The 15752-nt window shown below is 45.6% G+C and overlaps 1 protein-coding gene across 1 annotated transcript in view; it reads left to right on the top strand.

The window, feature by feature from the left end:
• Window positions 1–13170: 13170 nt before the first annotated feature.
• The window catches only part of LOC120406881 (maestro heat-like repeat-containing protein family member 2A), a 282231-nt gene continuing 279649 nt past the window's right edge, over window positions 13171–15752 (top strand). The window contains exon 1 of the mRNA XM_039542055.1: window positions 13171–13284. Coding sequence (XP_039397989.1) covers window positions 13177–13284 — 108 coding nt within the window. The 5' untranslated portion in view covers window positions 13171–13176. The remainder of the gene's footprint in view (window positions 13285–15752) is intronic.

The following is a 15752-nucleotide window of genomic DNA, read 5'->3' as shown; positions in this document are numbered from 1 at the left end:
AAACTGTATCCTCTTGAAAGTCCAGTTTATAACAATGTTGGTATGTTGTATAACTCTGAGCAGGTGTCTGGGTGTAACCAAATGTACAGGGGTGAGCTTGAGCCGGTTGGCAGGACCCGGTTGTTAAATTTAGAAGCGGTTTTAGAACCGTTGTTAACTGGCTTCCCTGCGAGGGAAGCGTTGATGGGCTCTGGCTGGGAAGGCTGTAATTCCTCCTCCCAGCCGCCGGGGGGCGCTGTGCTGCGGGAGCCATGTGAGCTGCCTCCTGGCCCTGTTGCTGCTGCTCCTCGGAGCTCCGGCCCTGGGGCTCCTGCTGCTGCCTGGTGAGTCCCCGGCTGCGTCCTGCTGCTCGGGCTGCTCCCAGCCCCTCCCCGTGTGAGTATCTGCGCCCCTCCCCCGCTCCCCCCCGCCTTCCCTGCCCCCTGCCACAGCCGCCCGCAGCCACCCTCTGCCCACAGCCACCCTCTGCCCGCAGCCGCCTGCAGCCAGCCCGTGTCACACCCCCTGCCTCCAGCTAGCCCTGCCCTACGCCCCTGTCTGCAGCCAGCCCCATGTCCACTGGTGCCCTGCAGTTCTCAGGGCAGTAACCCTGCACACCTGCTTCAATGAGGGGGGGCAGGGAGCAGCTGGGACCCACACATGTGCACACCCTAAGGTGACCAGACAGCAAGTGTGAAAAAATCGGGACAGAGGGTGAGGGGTAATAGGAGGCTATATAAGAAAAAGACCCCAAAATTGAGACTGTCCCTATAAAATAGGGATATCTGGGGACCCACACATGTGAAAAGGAGCTCATTTCTAGTTCAGGCCCATCTTTTTAAAAAAGAACTTTAGATAGGGTTAACATACATCTGTATTTTCCTGGACATGTCAGGCTTTTCGGTTCTTAAATCGCTGTCTGGGCGGATTTTTTAAAATTTAAAAATTCCTCCTGGGAAAATACGGCCGTATGGTAACCCTATTGGTACAAAAAATGCATGCTCTGGCACATCCCTTAAATCAGAACTTTTTATACAGAACCTGTTGTTAAGATTTTAGCAGCTCATCACTGCAAATGTACCCCAACACTGCCACCTTTTATGTAGCTGCTGTTACTGTGTGTTCAGTAGAAGGTGGCTCCATAATTTGTGCCAGTGCTATGTATGGGAGTGGTAATGGAAAATTCATAGAGAGTGTAAAAATCAATGGTAAAGGCTGTTTAGGGCAAATTATGGCATCTAACATCACTCTTGTTAAAGCAGATCTAGTCAAAGAGGAAGATTATTTACCAAATCAGAGTGTGAATGTTGTGATCCTCTATGAGTTTACTGTCCGTGTGCCTTTAGCCAGAATCCACCTCGAATGGAATGGGGCTAAGCATGAACTTATCGCTGGGGTAAGGAAGTTATTGCCTAAAGATCTTTTAATTGGGGAAAATGTTAAAGCTTTGTTCAGTTCAGGTAGCCAGTCACAGGACAGGAATGATCTTACACCTATGTCTATTGTGGGCAATGGTTTGCCTGAGGAGGGTTGCTCCAAAGGTTTGTCTGTGCCAGAAAGCAGTGTGTCTGTGAATGGAGTTAGATCAAGAGCAGAAAGATCTCATTGGTGAGGAAAATGTTTCTCAGGAGCAAATTAAAGAAAAAGGTCAGGTGGAAGCCCTAACTGAGGAAGGAGAGGGTAGATTTGTGATGGGTGATGGATTGGTGGCTAGTGCAGCTTGTAAAAGTGAACCTGAAATGGGTAACTGTGATTTGCTGAAAGTAGCTCAGTGTAGTAAAAAAAGCAGCAGCTTCTTCATTGGGAGTGGCAATGTGCCTGGTAGGGAAAGTTTGGAGAAGCCTAGGCAGCCTTGTGAGCTGGTGGCTTTGTCTAGTCAGCAGTTTGGGAAGACAAGGATAGTGGAAGATGAGTGTCCCTATCCCTTACCTGTTTCCTGTGTGGAGAAATGTGACAGTGAAGGGAATGTGCCTGTGTCTGTCAGGGGTATTGACTTGCCTATGGAGAGGAGCTACCCCAGTCTCCAAGCAGTTGTCTGTGAACAGCCCTGTGTGCTGGGACAAGGGAAATGAGATCCCAAGCTGTGTGTCTGCTGAATGATTATGTGTCTCCGGCTCTTCTGTGTCTGTGGAGCAGACAGAAGGTGCCTTTCAGCCTGTGATGGTAGAGGGTGATTCAGTTGTCTCAGAGTTGGTTGTAAATACAGCTAAAGCCCAGGAAGGGAATGGTCCTAAGTTTGTGTCTGCTGGGGAGAATGGCGCTATAACTAGGTTGCATCCAGTTAGTGTCCTAGCAAAGTCCCAGAGACCAGACAATTCTGGTGCTTGTAGTTTGCCAGTTGCTAATGTGTGGTTGGAAAAGGGTGTAGCAACTCTGTCTAATCAGGGTGATACCCTAGCCAGGGCACAAGGGGAGCAAAAAGGTGATTTAATTGTGTTACCTACTGACAGTTTGACAACTTGTAGCAAGAAGGAAAAGATTCCTGAACTTGTGCATGGCCAAGGGAAGGAGAATGCTTCTAACCGGTTATCTAGAAAGTATGTAAGTTTGCTTGAAAGGGGATTGTGTATGAATCTGCCTGATGGGCCAGAGGTGATTCTGGATATAAGTGAGACCCAGAAAGAGTCTGTGGGGGCTCAGGAAAGTGTTCACTTAGAGCAAGCCCTAGGTGAAGCAGGGAAGGGCAGAATTTCTGAGAGGGGTGAATTGCTGCTTAGAGAAGCTCCTAGGGAAAGGAATCCTCATGGTAACCTGTGGAAGCAGTTTACTGCAACTGAAGGGTGTGAAAGTGATTTAATCAAGGAAGTTTCAGTTCCTAACAGCCAGAAATTTTCTGTTGTGAATGGATCCACTGACTTTCCCTTTGAAAGATACAGTGTGGGCAGCTTTAGAAAAGATCTCAGATGGAGTAAAAGCTGTTAAGGAAGTTTTTTTATTTTGTTTGTTTGTTTTTTTAAATGGTGATAGTTTATTATTAATTAAAATTTTCCAAACCTCATAATGAGAAAGCTTTATACGAGTGTGAAATTACCACAAGTTAACCTTTTCACCAGGGAAGAATATCTTTAAAACATCAGGGCCTGTCTACAGATTAACATAAATTCTAGGTAGTAATTAAAAATATTTTATTTTAGAGTGGGAGAGTATTGTTATAATTTATAGGGAAGATAAAAATAATGCAAATTTGTGACACTGGCTTCCAGTGGCATGTAATGACATTTCACTGCGGAGATGTATGGTACAGCTCTGTAGGATTATTCATGTTGCCAGAGCATATGTTTAATTTGAACCATTTCGCTGTTCATTCTGTTAAACAGTCTGAATGGGATAGAAAGCATTTCTTAAATTACGTGGGATTATTTTATGACAAGTTTGTCACTGTATCTATTGGGTTTCCGGGAAACTGGGCGGGCGGAAGCCCTCCCAATGCTAAAAGATCCCCCCCCCCAGCCTAAGGGGAGGATCTACAGGACCTCAGAAACCTACTAATTTTGAGGGACAACTAATAAAAGAACAGGGACAGGAGTGCGGTCAAAGGGTCATAAGAAGGGAGCCTGACGGGGACACCAAGCAGAGAACCCCGGACAGCGCCCACTGCTCCTCGAAAGCGTCAAAGGAGCCAGTGGACACCACCCAGAGGAACTCCGCCCGGATACGTGAACGGACTAAGGATTGGAAACAAGCCCTGCAGTCGCAGGAGTCTCCATTGGCCAACCGCCTCTCCCTGGTTGTGTGGATGGCCATTTTAGCCAGGGCGAGGAGGAGGTTGACCAGGAGGTCCTGTGACTTTGTGGGGCCACGGATAGTTGAGCAGCCTTATAACCAAGTGGCTGGGGTTTGACCAGCTTGTTGGGAAGACAATGGTGTTGGAACAGGAATGTCTCCATGCTGATTCTGTGAGTGAGCAGTCGGTGCTTCAGGGTCTGAGGACAGATTTGGTTACTGGTGTTTCAGAACAAAACAGTTTTATGGCTGAATGCTTGAGGATGCAGGGGAGAGCAAGCAAACTCTCACCCTCAGACCCTTTGGATTTGTGTGGTATCTCTGTAAGACAGAGTCCAGCCTTGGAATTGGTAGCAGCTAAGAAGTTAAAAGCTAGTGTTTGTGTTGATGCAAATTACCTGGCTGGCAGGGAAAAGAAAGACTTGCTAATAGCTGTTAGCACAGAGAGCCCGCCCCATCAGCCAGTGACTTCTGTTAGGCAAAAGCAGATCCAATCCACTGTTGTTCAAACTAAGTTTTACCTTGAGTTTGTAAAGAGATTCAATCATGTTATTGAACATGACTTTGATAAACCATTTCTGTTATATACTGGTACGGCCTCTAACCCAACACTAGCTGTAGTGAGACAGACCCAAGGATGGGGAGCTCTTGGGATGCAGTCAGTGATGTTTGTGTCATCCCTTACTGCATCAATTTTGCGTTGGGGGTGTGAAATTATTGATATACACTGGGACCGTATAGAACAGGGTTTGCAACCAAGGTCCTGTAGTGGCACCAAATCTTATGTAAAGGGGATCATATAAGGTGTCTAAGACCTGGTTATGGGCTGCTGGTTATGATTATGCTGTCTATATGTATGTATCATTTTGTAGTTGAAGTTATAAGTATTGGCTCTATACTGTCTGTATTTTGTATTTGTGCTCTGCTTCTGGGTGACACCCCAGACAAGTTGGTGTTAGATCTGCCTAGCCTGCTTGATGGCCCATTAAGGACCATCAGCTACACAATTGACCCATGGAGAGAAGGCAGATACTCCTTGTAACTCAGCAAAGTATGCAGGGTCTTGCCTATGTGACTCCAGACTCCATTTTGCTGTAATATTCCACAGTAAGAACCAAGAGGTTCTTACACCTGGAAAAGCCTATATAAGGCTAATGCCTCATCTCCATCTTGTCTTCAATCCTGCTTCTTACCTCTGGAGGGACTTTGCTACAAGCTGAAGCTCTACACAAGGGACTGATGACCCATCCCAGCTGGGGATGTACTCCAGAGACTTGATTTGAACCTGCAGTTTATTCCATCACTGCTACAAGCCTGAACTAAGAACTTTGCCATTACTGTATGTAATTGATTCCATTTAACCAATTCTAGCTCTCATCTCTACCTTTTTCCCTTTATGAATAAACCTTTAGATTTTAGGTTCTAAAGGACTGGCAACAGCGTGATTTGTGGGTAAGAGCTGATGTGTATATTGACCTGGGTCTGGGGCTTGATTCTTTGGAATCGAGAGAACCTTTTTCTTTTATTGGGGTGTTGGTTTTCATAACTATTCATCCCCAGGACGAGTGGCACTGGTGGGGATACTGGGAGACTGGAGTGTCTAAGGAAATTGCTTGTGTGACTTGTGATTAGCCAGTGGAGTGAAACCAAAGTCCTTTTTGTCTGGCTGGTTTGGTTTGCCTTAGAGGTGGAAAAACCCCAGCCTTGGGCTGTGACTGCCCTGTTTGAGCAATTGGTCCTGAATTGGCACTCTCAGTTGGGTCCCGCCAGAACTGCATCGTCACAGATCCTTCTGTGGAACGAAGCCTCAAAATCGCACGTAGTATTACAGATGATTTGAGACCGTACCAAGAAATGTTTGAGGAGCTCAAGTGACAAGAGCAACAGTTGCCAATCACCATGTTTTTAAAGAAAAAACAACCAGCAGCAGCAGAGCCTACACAATCAACTTCTCGAGCTAAACCAAAGCCAACCACTTCGTTTACGACTCGCTCTCCATCACTCAAGCCTGGTCCATCGTCTCCTGGATCGACATCAAGCCCTGATGACTCAATTATAGTGTTGTCAGGGGAAGAGGAAGACTAATCATTGGAGTGTGTACAGTACAAGACTAGCAAGAATATCCAGGATGACTGGTGACTGTTCAGGTTTACAGTACTGCATTGTACTGTACTGTTCATTTTTTATTCTTTCATTCTTCCGTCTGTTATGTTGTTAAAAATATTGTAAAATTGTGCATTTGTAGTCTATTTTATACTGTACTGTACATTGCTGTATACAATACATAGTACTGTACAGGGTTGTATACACAAAACTGTACTTTATGGGTGATTTAAGGGATTTTCAAGGGTCATTTTGACTATAGGAGATTTTCGCTTTACATGCTGACTGCGGAACGTAACCCCAGCGTAAGATGCGACAGACCAGTACAGTCTTCATTGCAGCTCACATGGTGGCTTTTCCATGAGCCCCACCTCCTTTGGTGCACAGGATGGATGGGGCTGATGGAAAGGGCAGCTAGTCAGTGTTCCCTTCTATCTGCATTGGTCAGTGGGTGGCGCTTGTTGTATTCATTTAGATGGAAGATCAGGCCCAGAGAGTCAGAGGTGTTAACGAGACCCTGCAGCTGTCCAACGTTAAACACTCGGATACAAAGTCGGGAGACTGGTATACAGAGACCTCAAGCTGCTTAGTCCCATGGCAAACATCCCTTTAAAAATCTTGGTAACTTTCTACTGAAGATCCAGAAGAAGAAAGAAAAACAGTGACAGCATTGGAGGTGTAAAACACTAAGGAAGGCTTTTATCTTAACAACATTTTTGTTGTTGTTCCCTTTCCCTTGACCAGCAGAGCGGCTTTGCAAAGAAAACCCTCTATCTGACAGTCTCTCAAATTAGTGGGTCTCAGCCTGTGGTCAGCGGACCCTTGGGGGTCTGCAGACTATGGCAAACGGGTCCGAAAAATAAGGCAACTTACAGCGCTGCAGCTGGACCGTACAGCTACTCCTCTGCAGTGCATGTGGCGAAGCCGCTCTATGCCAATGAGAGAGAGCTCTCCGGTCGGCATGAAAAAGCCACTCCAGTGAGCGGCAGAAACTATGTCAGTGGGAGAAGCTCTCCTGCCAATGACGCACTTATGCCAGCGTAACATATATCACTCGAGGAAGAGACATGAGCAACAGACATTTTGACGACATAAGTGGTAGTGCAGGCATGGCCCATCCCTTTAGTAGTGTGTCAGAAGAGACACCTTTAAATTGGGGCATGAAGGAGACAGGGAAGAGGACAGATACCCAAACATATTCTTCAAATTGATCTAGAACGCAGTAGTCACTGGCAACAATACATTGCTTCTAGATTCTGAAATGCAAACATGAAATCCTCTTCACCAGCTCATACTCCAGATTACCAAGGCACTGTGCAAGTTGTGGGCTGTGCTTATTAGTATTTTAAAATTAGGAGTGTAACTTTTAAATAAAGACACATTTCCTATAAATGAGAGAAAGTTATCGTGTGACTAATCCAAATAATTTTGCTTTATACATCAGTAGGTGAGGGCTTGAGAATACAGCAGGTTTGAAGGAGAGAGATGGCTTCCGCTGGTTTGCATTTCTTCTTGTAACTCATGAGGACACAGTCCAGACTATAAACAGAAAAATCAGGACTGGAAAAGCGACAGTCCTCTACCCCGCCATCAAAGAGGCATAAAACAATCGTGCAACTTAAAGACTTGAGCTATGGAACACTCAAAGTATTCAACAAAAGGAAATTCTAAATCATTTCCTGTGTTTTACCATAGTTTCATTCTTGCACAGGACTGGATTTTAGAATTCATGTACTAGGTATTTCTCACCTATGGTCACAATTCTGTTTGTAGCATCACAATTAGCTGCTGTAGATTTTGTTGACCCCTCTATGACCCCACTGCTGCTGCTTCTGGCCGCCCTGTCGCAGTCCCTGGGTGGCTCGAGCCGCTTCACCCAACCCCGGCTGTGGTGCTAGGGGGCAGTCGCCCTGCGGCACCTGCAGGCGGTGCCGTGTGCCCCACAGGGCGGCCCCCAGCCCGAGTGTCCCCTGCTCGGACCCTGCCCGGCCCAGCCACAAGGTGTGGGACCTGCTCCCTTGTGGCGTGAACCGCAGCAGCCGCAGGGCACCCCTGCGCACAATGTGCTGCTGCTGTCATGGCTGGCTCTAGGATTTTGCCACCCGAAACAAAACAAAAAAAAAAGATGGCCGGAATGCCATCCCTGAAAAGGTGCCACCCCAAGCACGTGCTTGGTTTGCTGGTGCCTAGAGCCGGCCCTGTCTTTTATGCAATCCTTATCTTGTTGTTGTGTAGGTACAGAAGAAGGTAATGGCAACACTGAAGGGCATGGGGGGGTCTTGGTAGCTGCCCTTTGTTTAGTTAGGCAGGATGGAACATGTGATTCAAGGCACGAATGGTGTTCCATAGTGATCCCATTGTGTTAAAAATGGTCTAGATTGTGAAGAGACTCATAGGTATTTGTGTTCCATTTTTATCAATACTTAATCAAGAATCCCTTCAAGAATCCCCCTGGAGTGCTGCGCTCCTGTTCGATTGAAAACTCACATCGCTTTTAGATCCACTAATCCCAAAAGAATAGTACAATTCTACTCAGGGCCACTGCTCAACTGAACACACAGAACTTAAAAAGAAAGTGTGTGTGAAAACAGGAATAAATTTATCATCAAAGAACAGCGATTCAAGCAAGAGAGAGTGAGAATTTTGGAAACAGTTACATATTAAACAAAATCATAACATGCTAGCCTTTCTAGAGACTAAACGTGACCAACAAGACGTTATCCTATCTCCACAAGATCGCTTACCACATATTCTTTCACCAGTATTTTCAACCCTTTGGCTGAGAATCAGGGGCGTAGCCACAGATGGGCCTGGGTGGGTTGCGGCCCACTTACTTAGCAGCCAGGCCCATCCAAATCTGAGCAAAGATGTTGTGCTGCCACAACAGCCTGGGGCTTCACTCAGGCACCTGAAATCCAGGACGGAGCTATGCACCTGTCCTTCAGAAGGCTACTCTCCAGCAGCTCTGCCTTGTCATTTTCTGAGCTGCGGGACAGAGGGTTCCTGCTGCCCTGACCTCTCGGGGCAGACCGGCCGCAGGAGCACATGCCAGCACGCAGCGGTCACACACAATGAAGCAACGAAGGACAGCACCGCAAAGACGCATTAGTGCCCTAGCTGTTCTGTCATCCCACCCCGCCTCCACCTGGCTATACCATCAGGTCACTAACGTGAGGGGAGGATTGAAATTGGAAAGGAGGTGACGGGAACCTCCACCCCATGCGTGGGGCTTGGGCCTTCCCCCACGCAGAATACAGCATGGGCTGTTTGTGCGCCAGAAAATCATCCCCATGCGCAGTGAGGGGCAGATGCTGTGTCTCCCCCTCCGCTGGAGGGGGAATGGTCAGACCTCCACCCGCAGCTGCTCTGAGGGGAAGTGTGTGCACAATGCTTGTGTTGTGCAAACCTTGCCCCGTGTAAATACACTCAGAGTCAACCTATGATCCAGCTCTTGTAAAATGCAGCCAATTAAACCACAGTGACCATGGGTGTAAAGCTGTGGCCTCCTTTTTAGGGTCTACTATTGCCCAAGATCTAAGTCAAGCTGAGGCAGTGTTTGTGTGATGTGCTAATTTCTGAGCTCCTTGACGCCTGCACAGTGTTTGTCATGGCTTTGCCACACATAATGTTGTTCTGTTATTGATCTTAATTTGTTCTGTGGCATGTAATAGTTTATGGTGTTACTTGTCACATGCATGAACACTCTTCCTATCACTGGTCCATCTGTAGTGGACCTATATGTGGATGCCTTGCCCTGATGTTAACAGCTGCAATGAACAAGCGTTATTACAATTACCCATGCTCCTACACAGTGCTGCATTCTTGAAAGGCCGAAGTTTATGGAGCCAGGTGCAGATAGTGAGGGGGTGCATAACACCAGCACAGAGACAGGCAAATTCTCTGTGCTGACCATGCCCTTAGCTTCTTACAGAGTGGCCTCCTGTTTATGTACTAAAAATGGAGTAGGCCTCGATTGTGTGCCACTGTATACCTTCCATCTTGTACAAGTCCCCAGTTTACACAATGGTATGGAACAGGGGCTTAGTCACATCAGACCCTGAATCAGAGAGAAAGTTCTCTAAATATGTAGCATTCTATTAGTTACATGCTGGTACCTGGTTCAAAGGGGATTTTTTTGCTTGCTTTATTATCCTCTTGTCTGTTTGTTGTGCTGTTGATATGTCTTAATTAATGACAGTTAAGGACCATCTTGTTCTATGTCTGTACAGGTCCTAGCGCAATGGGATCCTGGTCTGTGACTGGGATTATGAGGCAGTGCTGCAATACAAATAATCACATGCTGATCTACAGAAATACTTTTTTTTACCATAGCCATTCCCTCTGGCTTAAGAGATTATTCACTGAAAATGGAAGTATGTGAACTTGACATCTGCAGTTTAACTCAGTCCCTTCATCTCCTGCAGTGAGTGTGCTTTCTGCTCAATACACACTCAATGGGTCCACATAATAGGGTTATGAAGATGGGTCTATGGGAGGGTTTGACTTCCTCTACCATGGGCTGCTATTGCAGGAAGGAGGTTTGCTTGGAAGAGATGAGGTCCATCTGACCAAGAAGGAGAAGAACATCTTCATGTGCCGACTCACCAACCTTATGAGAAGAGCTTAAAACTAAGTTCAGAGGGGGCGGGTGAAAAAAGCCACCAGGTAAAAAAAGGTGACCTTAATAGAGGACTAGATGTTTGGGGAAAAGCAGATGTGGAAAATTGTAGTAGAATTATAGGAGTAACAAAAGGGAAATCCATGGTGGGTATCTGCTTAACATCTTAGATGTCTATACACAAATGGAAGGAGTAATAATAATGAGGAATAAACAGTAAAATCTGGGAGTTTTAGTACATATGTCATAACTGAGCTTAACTGGCATCGCAGATACTTGATAGGCTAAATCTCATAACTGGAATATTGATATAGAGGGCTATAGCTTGGTCAGGAAGGACAGGCAGGAAAAAAAAACAGAGGACATATTGCATTGTACAGTTGTTCTGAGGTCCAGAAGGAGGTGAGAAGCAGACCAGTTGAAAGTCTCTGAGTAAAGATAAAAGAAGGAAAAAACAGGGGTGATGTCCTGGTAGGGGTCTATTACAGACCACCCAATCAGGAAGAGGAGGGAGATGAGGCATTTCTAGAACAAAAACCAGAAATATTCAAAAATCAAATCCTGATGATAATAATGGGGGATTTTACCTACCTAGACAGCTGTTAAAAAAGAAATATGGCAAAACACAAAATTATCCAGTAAATTCCTGGAATGTACTGGGGACAAAGCTTTGTTTCAGAAAATGAAGGTAGTAACCTGAAGGACAACCATTTTAGACTTGATTTTGACCAACAGGGAGGAGCTGGTTGTGAATGTGAAGGTGGAAGGTGATTTGGGTGAAAGTGATCATGAATGATAGATTTCATGATTCTAAGGAAAGGAAGGAGTGAGAATGACAGAAGGAGGACTACAAAAAGCACATTTCAATATACTCAGAGAATTGGTAGGTAGCCACCCATAAGGAAAATATCTAAGGCATAAAGGAGTTCAGGAAGTTTCTCATGGAGACAATATTAAAGGCACAACTGCCAATACAAAGGAAAGATAGGAAGAATAGTAAGTTTTTTAATGACCTGAAAATCAAAAAGAAATCCTACAAAATGTGAAACATGGACGAATTACTAAGGAGAAGTACAAAAGAATAGCATATACGTGTAAGGATAAAATCAGAAAGGATAAGGCACAAAATCGGTTATACATAGCAAGGGACAAATGTAATTGGAATTCTTTTTCCATATGGTTTACTGCAAAGAGTGTCATCACTTTGAATGCTTTAAAGGCAACATAACTTCCAAAATCAAGAGTTGGCTCTATATATGGCCCTACATATGACACCACACTGTATCAAACACAATAAAAATTAATGTAGTTGATTTGTCTGGCAGGACAAGGAAATTAAGTATACATTTCAATTCATTGTAAAATAATATAAAATCAATATTTGTAATACAGTTCAATAAGGTTTCATCAGGCTTTTTGATCAACCAAATTAAAAAGCAGAGGGAAACCAACCAACCACACTCAAGGGTCACTGTGCATTCTCCAAGGCAGTTTCTTCTCTTTCTTTGTTTGATGCTTTTATTTATATAAATTCAACCAGGAGCAGATTTTCAGGTAAAACCAATACTGGAAAGTGTGGTAAACTGAGAGAGGGACCAAACCAAAATTCAAAGTGATGTTGAGAGAATGAGAAATTCTACACTGGAGCAAATGTAGCCTCCTATTGAACTGCTTACATGTATGGGCCCAGATATTGAAATGTATTTAGGTTCCTAAAAGCTACTGATTTCAGTGTGAGTTAGGAGCCTAAATACCTTTGAGGATCTTGTCCATGTAATTACAGCACATACCTGGTCAGCAGCTGATTGTGTGGTATGCTACAGTCACATCGATGTCATAATAGTGCTTGCATAATCTGAACTGGCTATCCTGGCCATGACAGACTGAGAGGCCAGCTGCCTACCAGGACAGGAGCTCTTTGGAGAAAGGACTGGAGGAAGTGGTGAAAAAAGACTAAAACATGAATAATCTTGTGAGTGAACAGGAGGTAACTGAGAGAGGTAAGGGTAGGCATTGTATTTTCTAGATCCAGTCTATTCACACACACATTCAGAAAGCCTAGGCATACAGATAGATTAGTTGTAATGTTCTCCATTTGTATGACCAGAACCTCAGCTGCTGTAAACCAGTGTTGCTCTGTTGTCTTCCTTGTAGCTGTGTTGATTTACACCAGTTGAGGACTTGGCCTACAGCCTCTGGACCTGGAAACTTTCCTGAGAATCTGAGTTTCTATTGAATGTTATGGGGGAGGTCTGACTAAGCAAAACTCTTAAAGCATGTGCTTAACTTTAGGTCTCTTTGTTGGCTTAGAGTTAAGCATGTGATTAGGATGCTGAATCAGGGTGTAGGTGCCTTAATATGGATTTAGGTGCTTAAGTTTAGGCACCCAGTTTTGAAAATTTGGGCCATAAATTATTATTCTGTATGCTATCAAACCTCATCAATTGATAGTAAAGAGGGAAAGGAAGATTATTTTACATGGCGATCTACTTGAAAGGAACAAATTTTCTTCATTATGATTTCCTCCCAAACACACTGGGTCCTTCAGCACACAAACCTGGTCATCAGGAGGAAGGAAGAGAATTTACATGATTCCCAGGTCGTCTTCTCCTCACAGTGTTTGGGCACCTGCAGAATCTTTACTGGATAGTGAATTAAAGAGGCCAGCACCAATTCTACTATCAGTGGTAACCAGCCAAATCCTTTTATTAAATTTCAGGTGTTTATAATGAGGTTGTTTCCTCCTGGCACACATGAATGACCAAGATAAGGACAGAATTGCCCTCAGGATTGCCTCTATAGCTAAGACCAAGCTGGCTACTGTTGTGAGAGTTCTGCTGGAGAAATTGCAACAGGATAAGGTAGGGCAGTTTCATGAAATTAAATCTGCTTTCCATGTGTCCACACCAAATTCTGCCTCACTTCCTGGGGGAATGCATGGGTAATTCAGTATAGAACTTGGCCTGGTGCACCAGCAGCATAATCTGTATTCACCCTTCTATCCTCCATCATGCAAAATGCTGTTATTACAGATCAGGCTGATATAATGCTCTATAAAAAGAGCATTGTCCGTTTTCACACAGTGGAGTACATGGGTTGTATATAGTAAAAGTACACTATAGGACCTGCAGTAATCTCTTCCAATAATACTTTGCCCTTCTTTAGCATCTTCATCCAAAAATCTCAAAGCACTTACCTAACACTAGTGAATTAAGACTCACAGCACCCTTGTGAGAATGGTAAGCATGATCCCCATTTACAGATGATTTGTGTCACAGGGAATTCAGTTACTTGCTCAACACCACTTAGCAAGTTAGTAAAAGAATGTGAATAAAACCCAAGTGAACTGACTCCCTGCTCTTATTCCTAACCAACACTCATGTCATCATAAGAAAGATTATTGAGATTATAGCACTGAAGGGACCTTATCTACATATATATTTTCCAGGGGGGGGGGGCGGATTCTGCAACAAAAAAATAAAATGATGCGCACAGTATTTTAACATTTCTGCAAATATACAATATAATTGCACCAGTTCAAATTATTTATTTCAAAATCCCTGTCAGCAAGTATGTCTGTATCAATAGACCACAAAAAGGATTGAGGAAATCTTTTTTGACAAATAGATTCCTTACTATGCATATTAATACAGAACTCTGAGTAACAATTCACTTCAACTCACTACAGAGCCATATTTCTTGCACCCCTCATGGCTTTGTTAGGAATTGTTAGGGAATTGTTAGGGAGCTCTCCCCATGCAGACCCTGGCTGACTCCTAACCTCTCCCATTCAGTAAGGCATCTGCCCCTGCCTCCATGTGTTCCTGCACCCCCACTCAGATACCCACTCCCCCCCATCCCAATGTGGCTCTATGCCCCACCCAACCATCCCCTGTCCCTGTGTAGCTCTGCACCTCCTCCCCCATCACTATGTGGTTCTGAACCTCCCTCCCCCCTGTAACACTGGGTCTCCACTCCCATTCAGCCCCTGCCCCAGTCTGTCCTCCCCCACTAGCCCTTATGAGCAGAACCGAACTGCTTGTCTTGGCCTCCTAGTACTTTAATTATTTGAATTACTTGATTAATGATGAATCTCTTTTGGTTTTAAAGAATAAAATTATTGCCTAATCCAGAGCTACTTGTATTATGTAGCGCTTATGTATTCATAAATTATCAGTGACAATTTTCAATTAAACAAATCCTCCTGACATTTAAAAATGAATGGAAGGAGCTTCTCCCCAGTGGAGCTGTGTGTTCTGATTGCAGTTTGCAGAAGCCTCCTTTTCAAGCAGCACCAATGGAATGTTTAGCCAGTCGAGAGATCTGATTGGCTCTGAACATTCCAAAGGGCTTTATGACCTTGGCATGCAGGTCACCTAGATATAGAGACTCCCAGGAGACAGAGATGGAAAAGATCTATTGGATCATCCAGTCCATTTCCCTGCGAATGCAGAACCATTCCAAATGGCCATTTCCCACTGGTTTGGCCAAACTAATTTTAAAAGCCCCTAATGACTGAACTTCCGCTATTTTCCTAGGAAGACTATGTCATAACCTTATAGACCCATCTCACAGGTGAGGCATTTTTCCTGTTATTAAAGTCTAAATTGTATGTCTTTTTTTAGTTTAATCCCATTACTCCTACTTTTACCTAAATGCAGTGATGAGCTGCCAAAATATTAACAACCGGTTCCCTCCTCCTCACCTCATGAGGGGGTCGTGCCCCCCCGGGGGTCATGCCCCATCCAACCCCCCATGTTCCTTGACACCCCCCTGGGACCACTGACCCATCCCTGTCCTCTGACTGCCCCTTGCAGCCCCATCCAATCTCTCCTCTTATTCTTGATGGCCCCCTGGGACCCCTGCCCCATCCAACTACTCCTTCTCTCTGTCCCTGACTGCCCCTGCCACCTCATCCAACCCCTGCTCCTTCCTGACTGCCCCCCGGGACCCTTGTCCCCATTCAATCCCCCTGTTCTCTGCCCTCTGACCACCCTGACCCCCCCACAACACACCGAACACTGCCTCCCTGCTCCCTGCCCCCTTACCACACTGCCTGGGTCCGGGTCCGCTCTGCCGGGACCTCGACCAGTGCCGTAGGGCCCGACTCCCCGGGCCGGAGCCGCGGGGCCCGACTCCCCGGGCCGGGCCGGAGCCGCTCGGCCGGCACCGGGGCCGGAGCCGCGGGGCCCGACTTGCCGGGCCGGAGCCGCTCGGCCGGCACCGGGGCCGGAGCCGCGGGGCCCGACTTGCCGGGCCGGAGCCGCTCGGCCGGCACCGGGGCCGGAGCCGCGGGGCCCGACTTGCCGGGCCGGGCCGGAGCCGCTCG

Source organism: Mauremys reevesii, linkage group 5 (assembly GCF_016161935.1).
Source record: "Mauremys reevesii isolate NIE-2019 linkage group 5, ASM1616193v1, whole genome shotgun sequence".
Lineage (NCBI taxonomy): Eukaryota > Metazoa > Chordata > Testudines > Geoemydidae > Mauremys > Mauremys reevesii.
The sequence above is the reverse complement of the archived record's forward strand: the minus strand, read 5'-3'. Positions and strand labels throughout refer to the sequence as shown.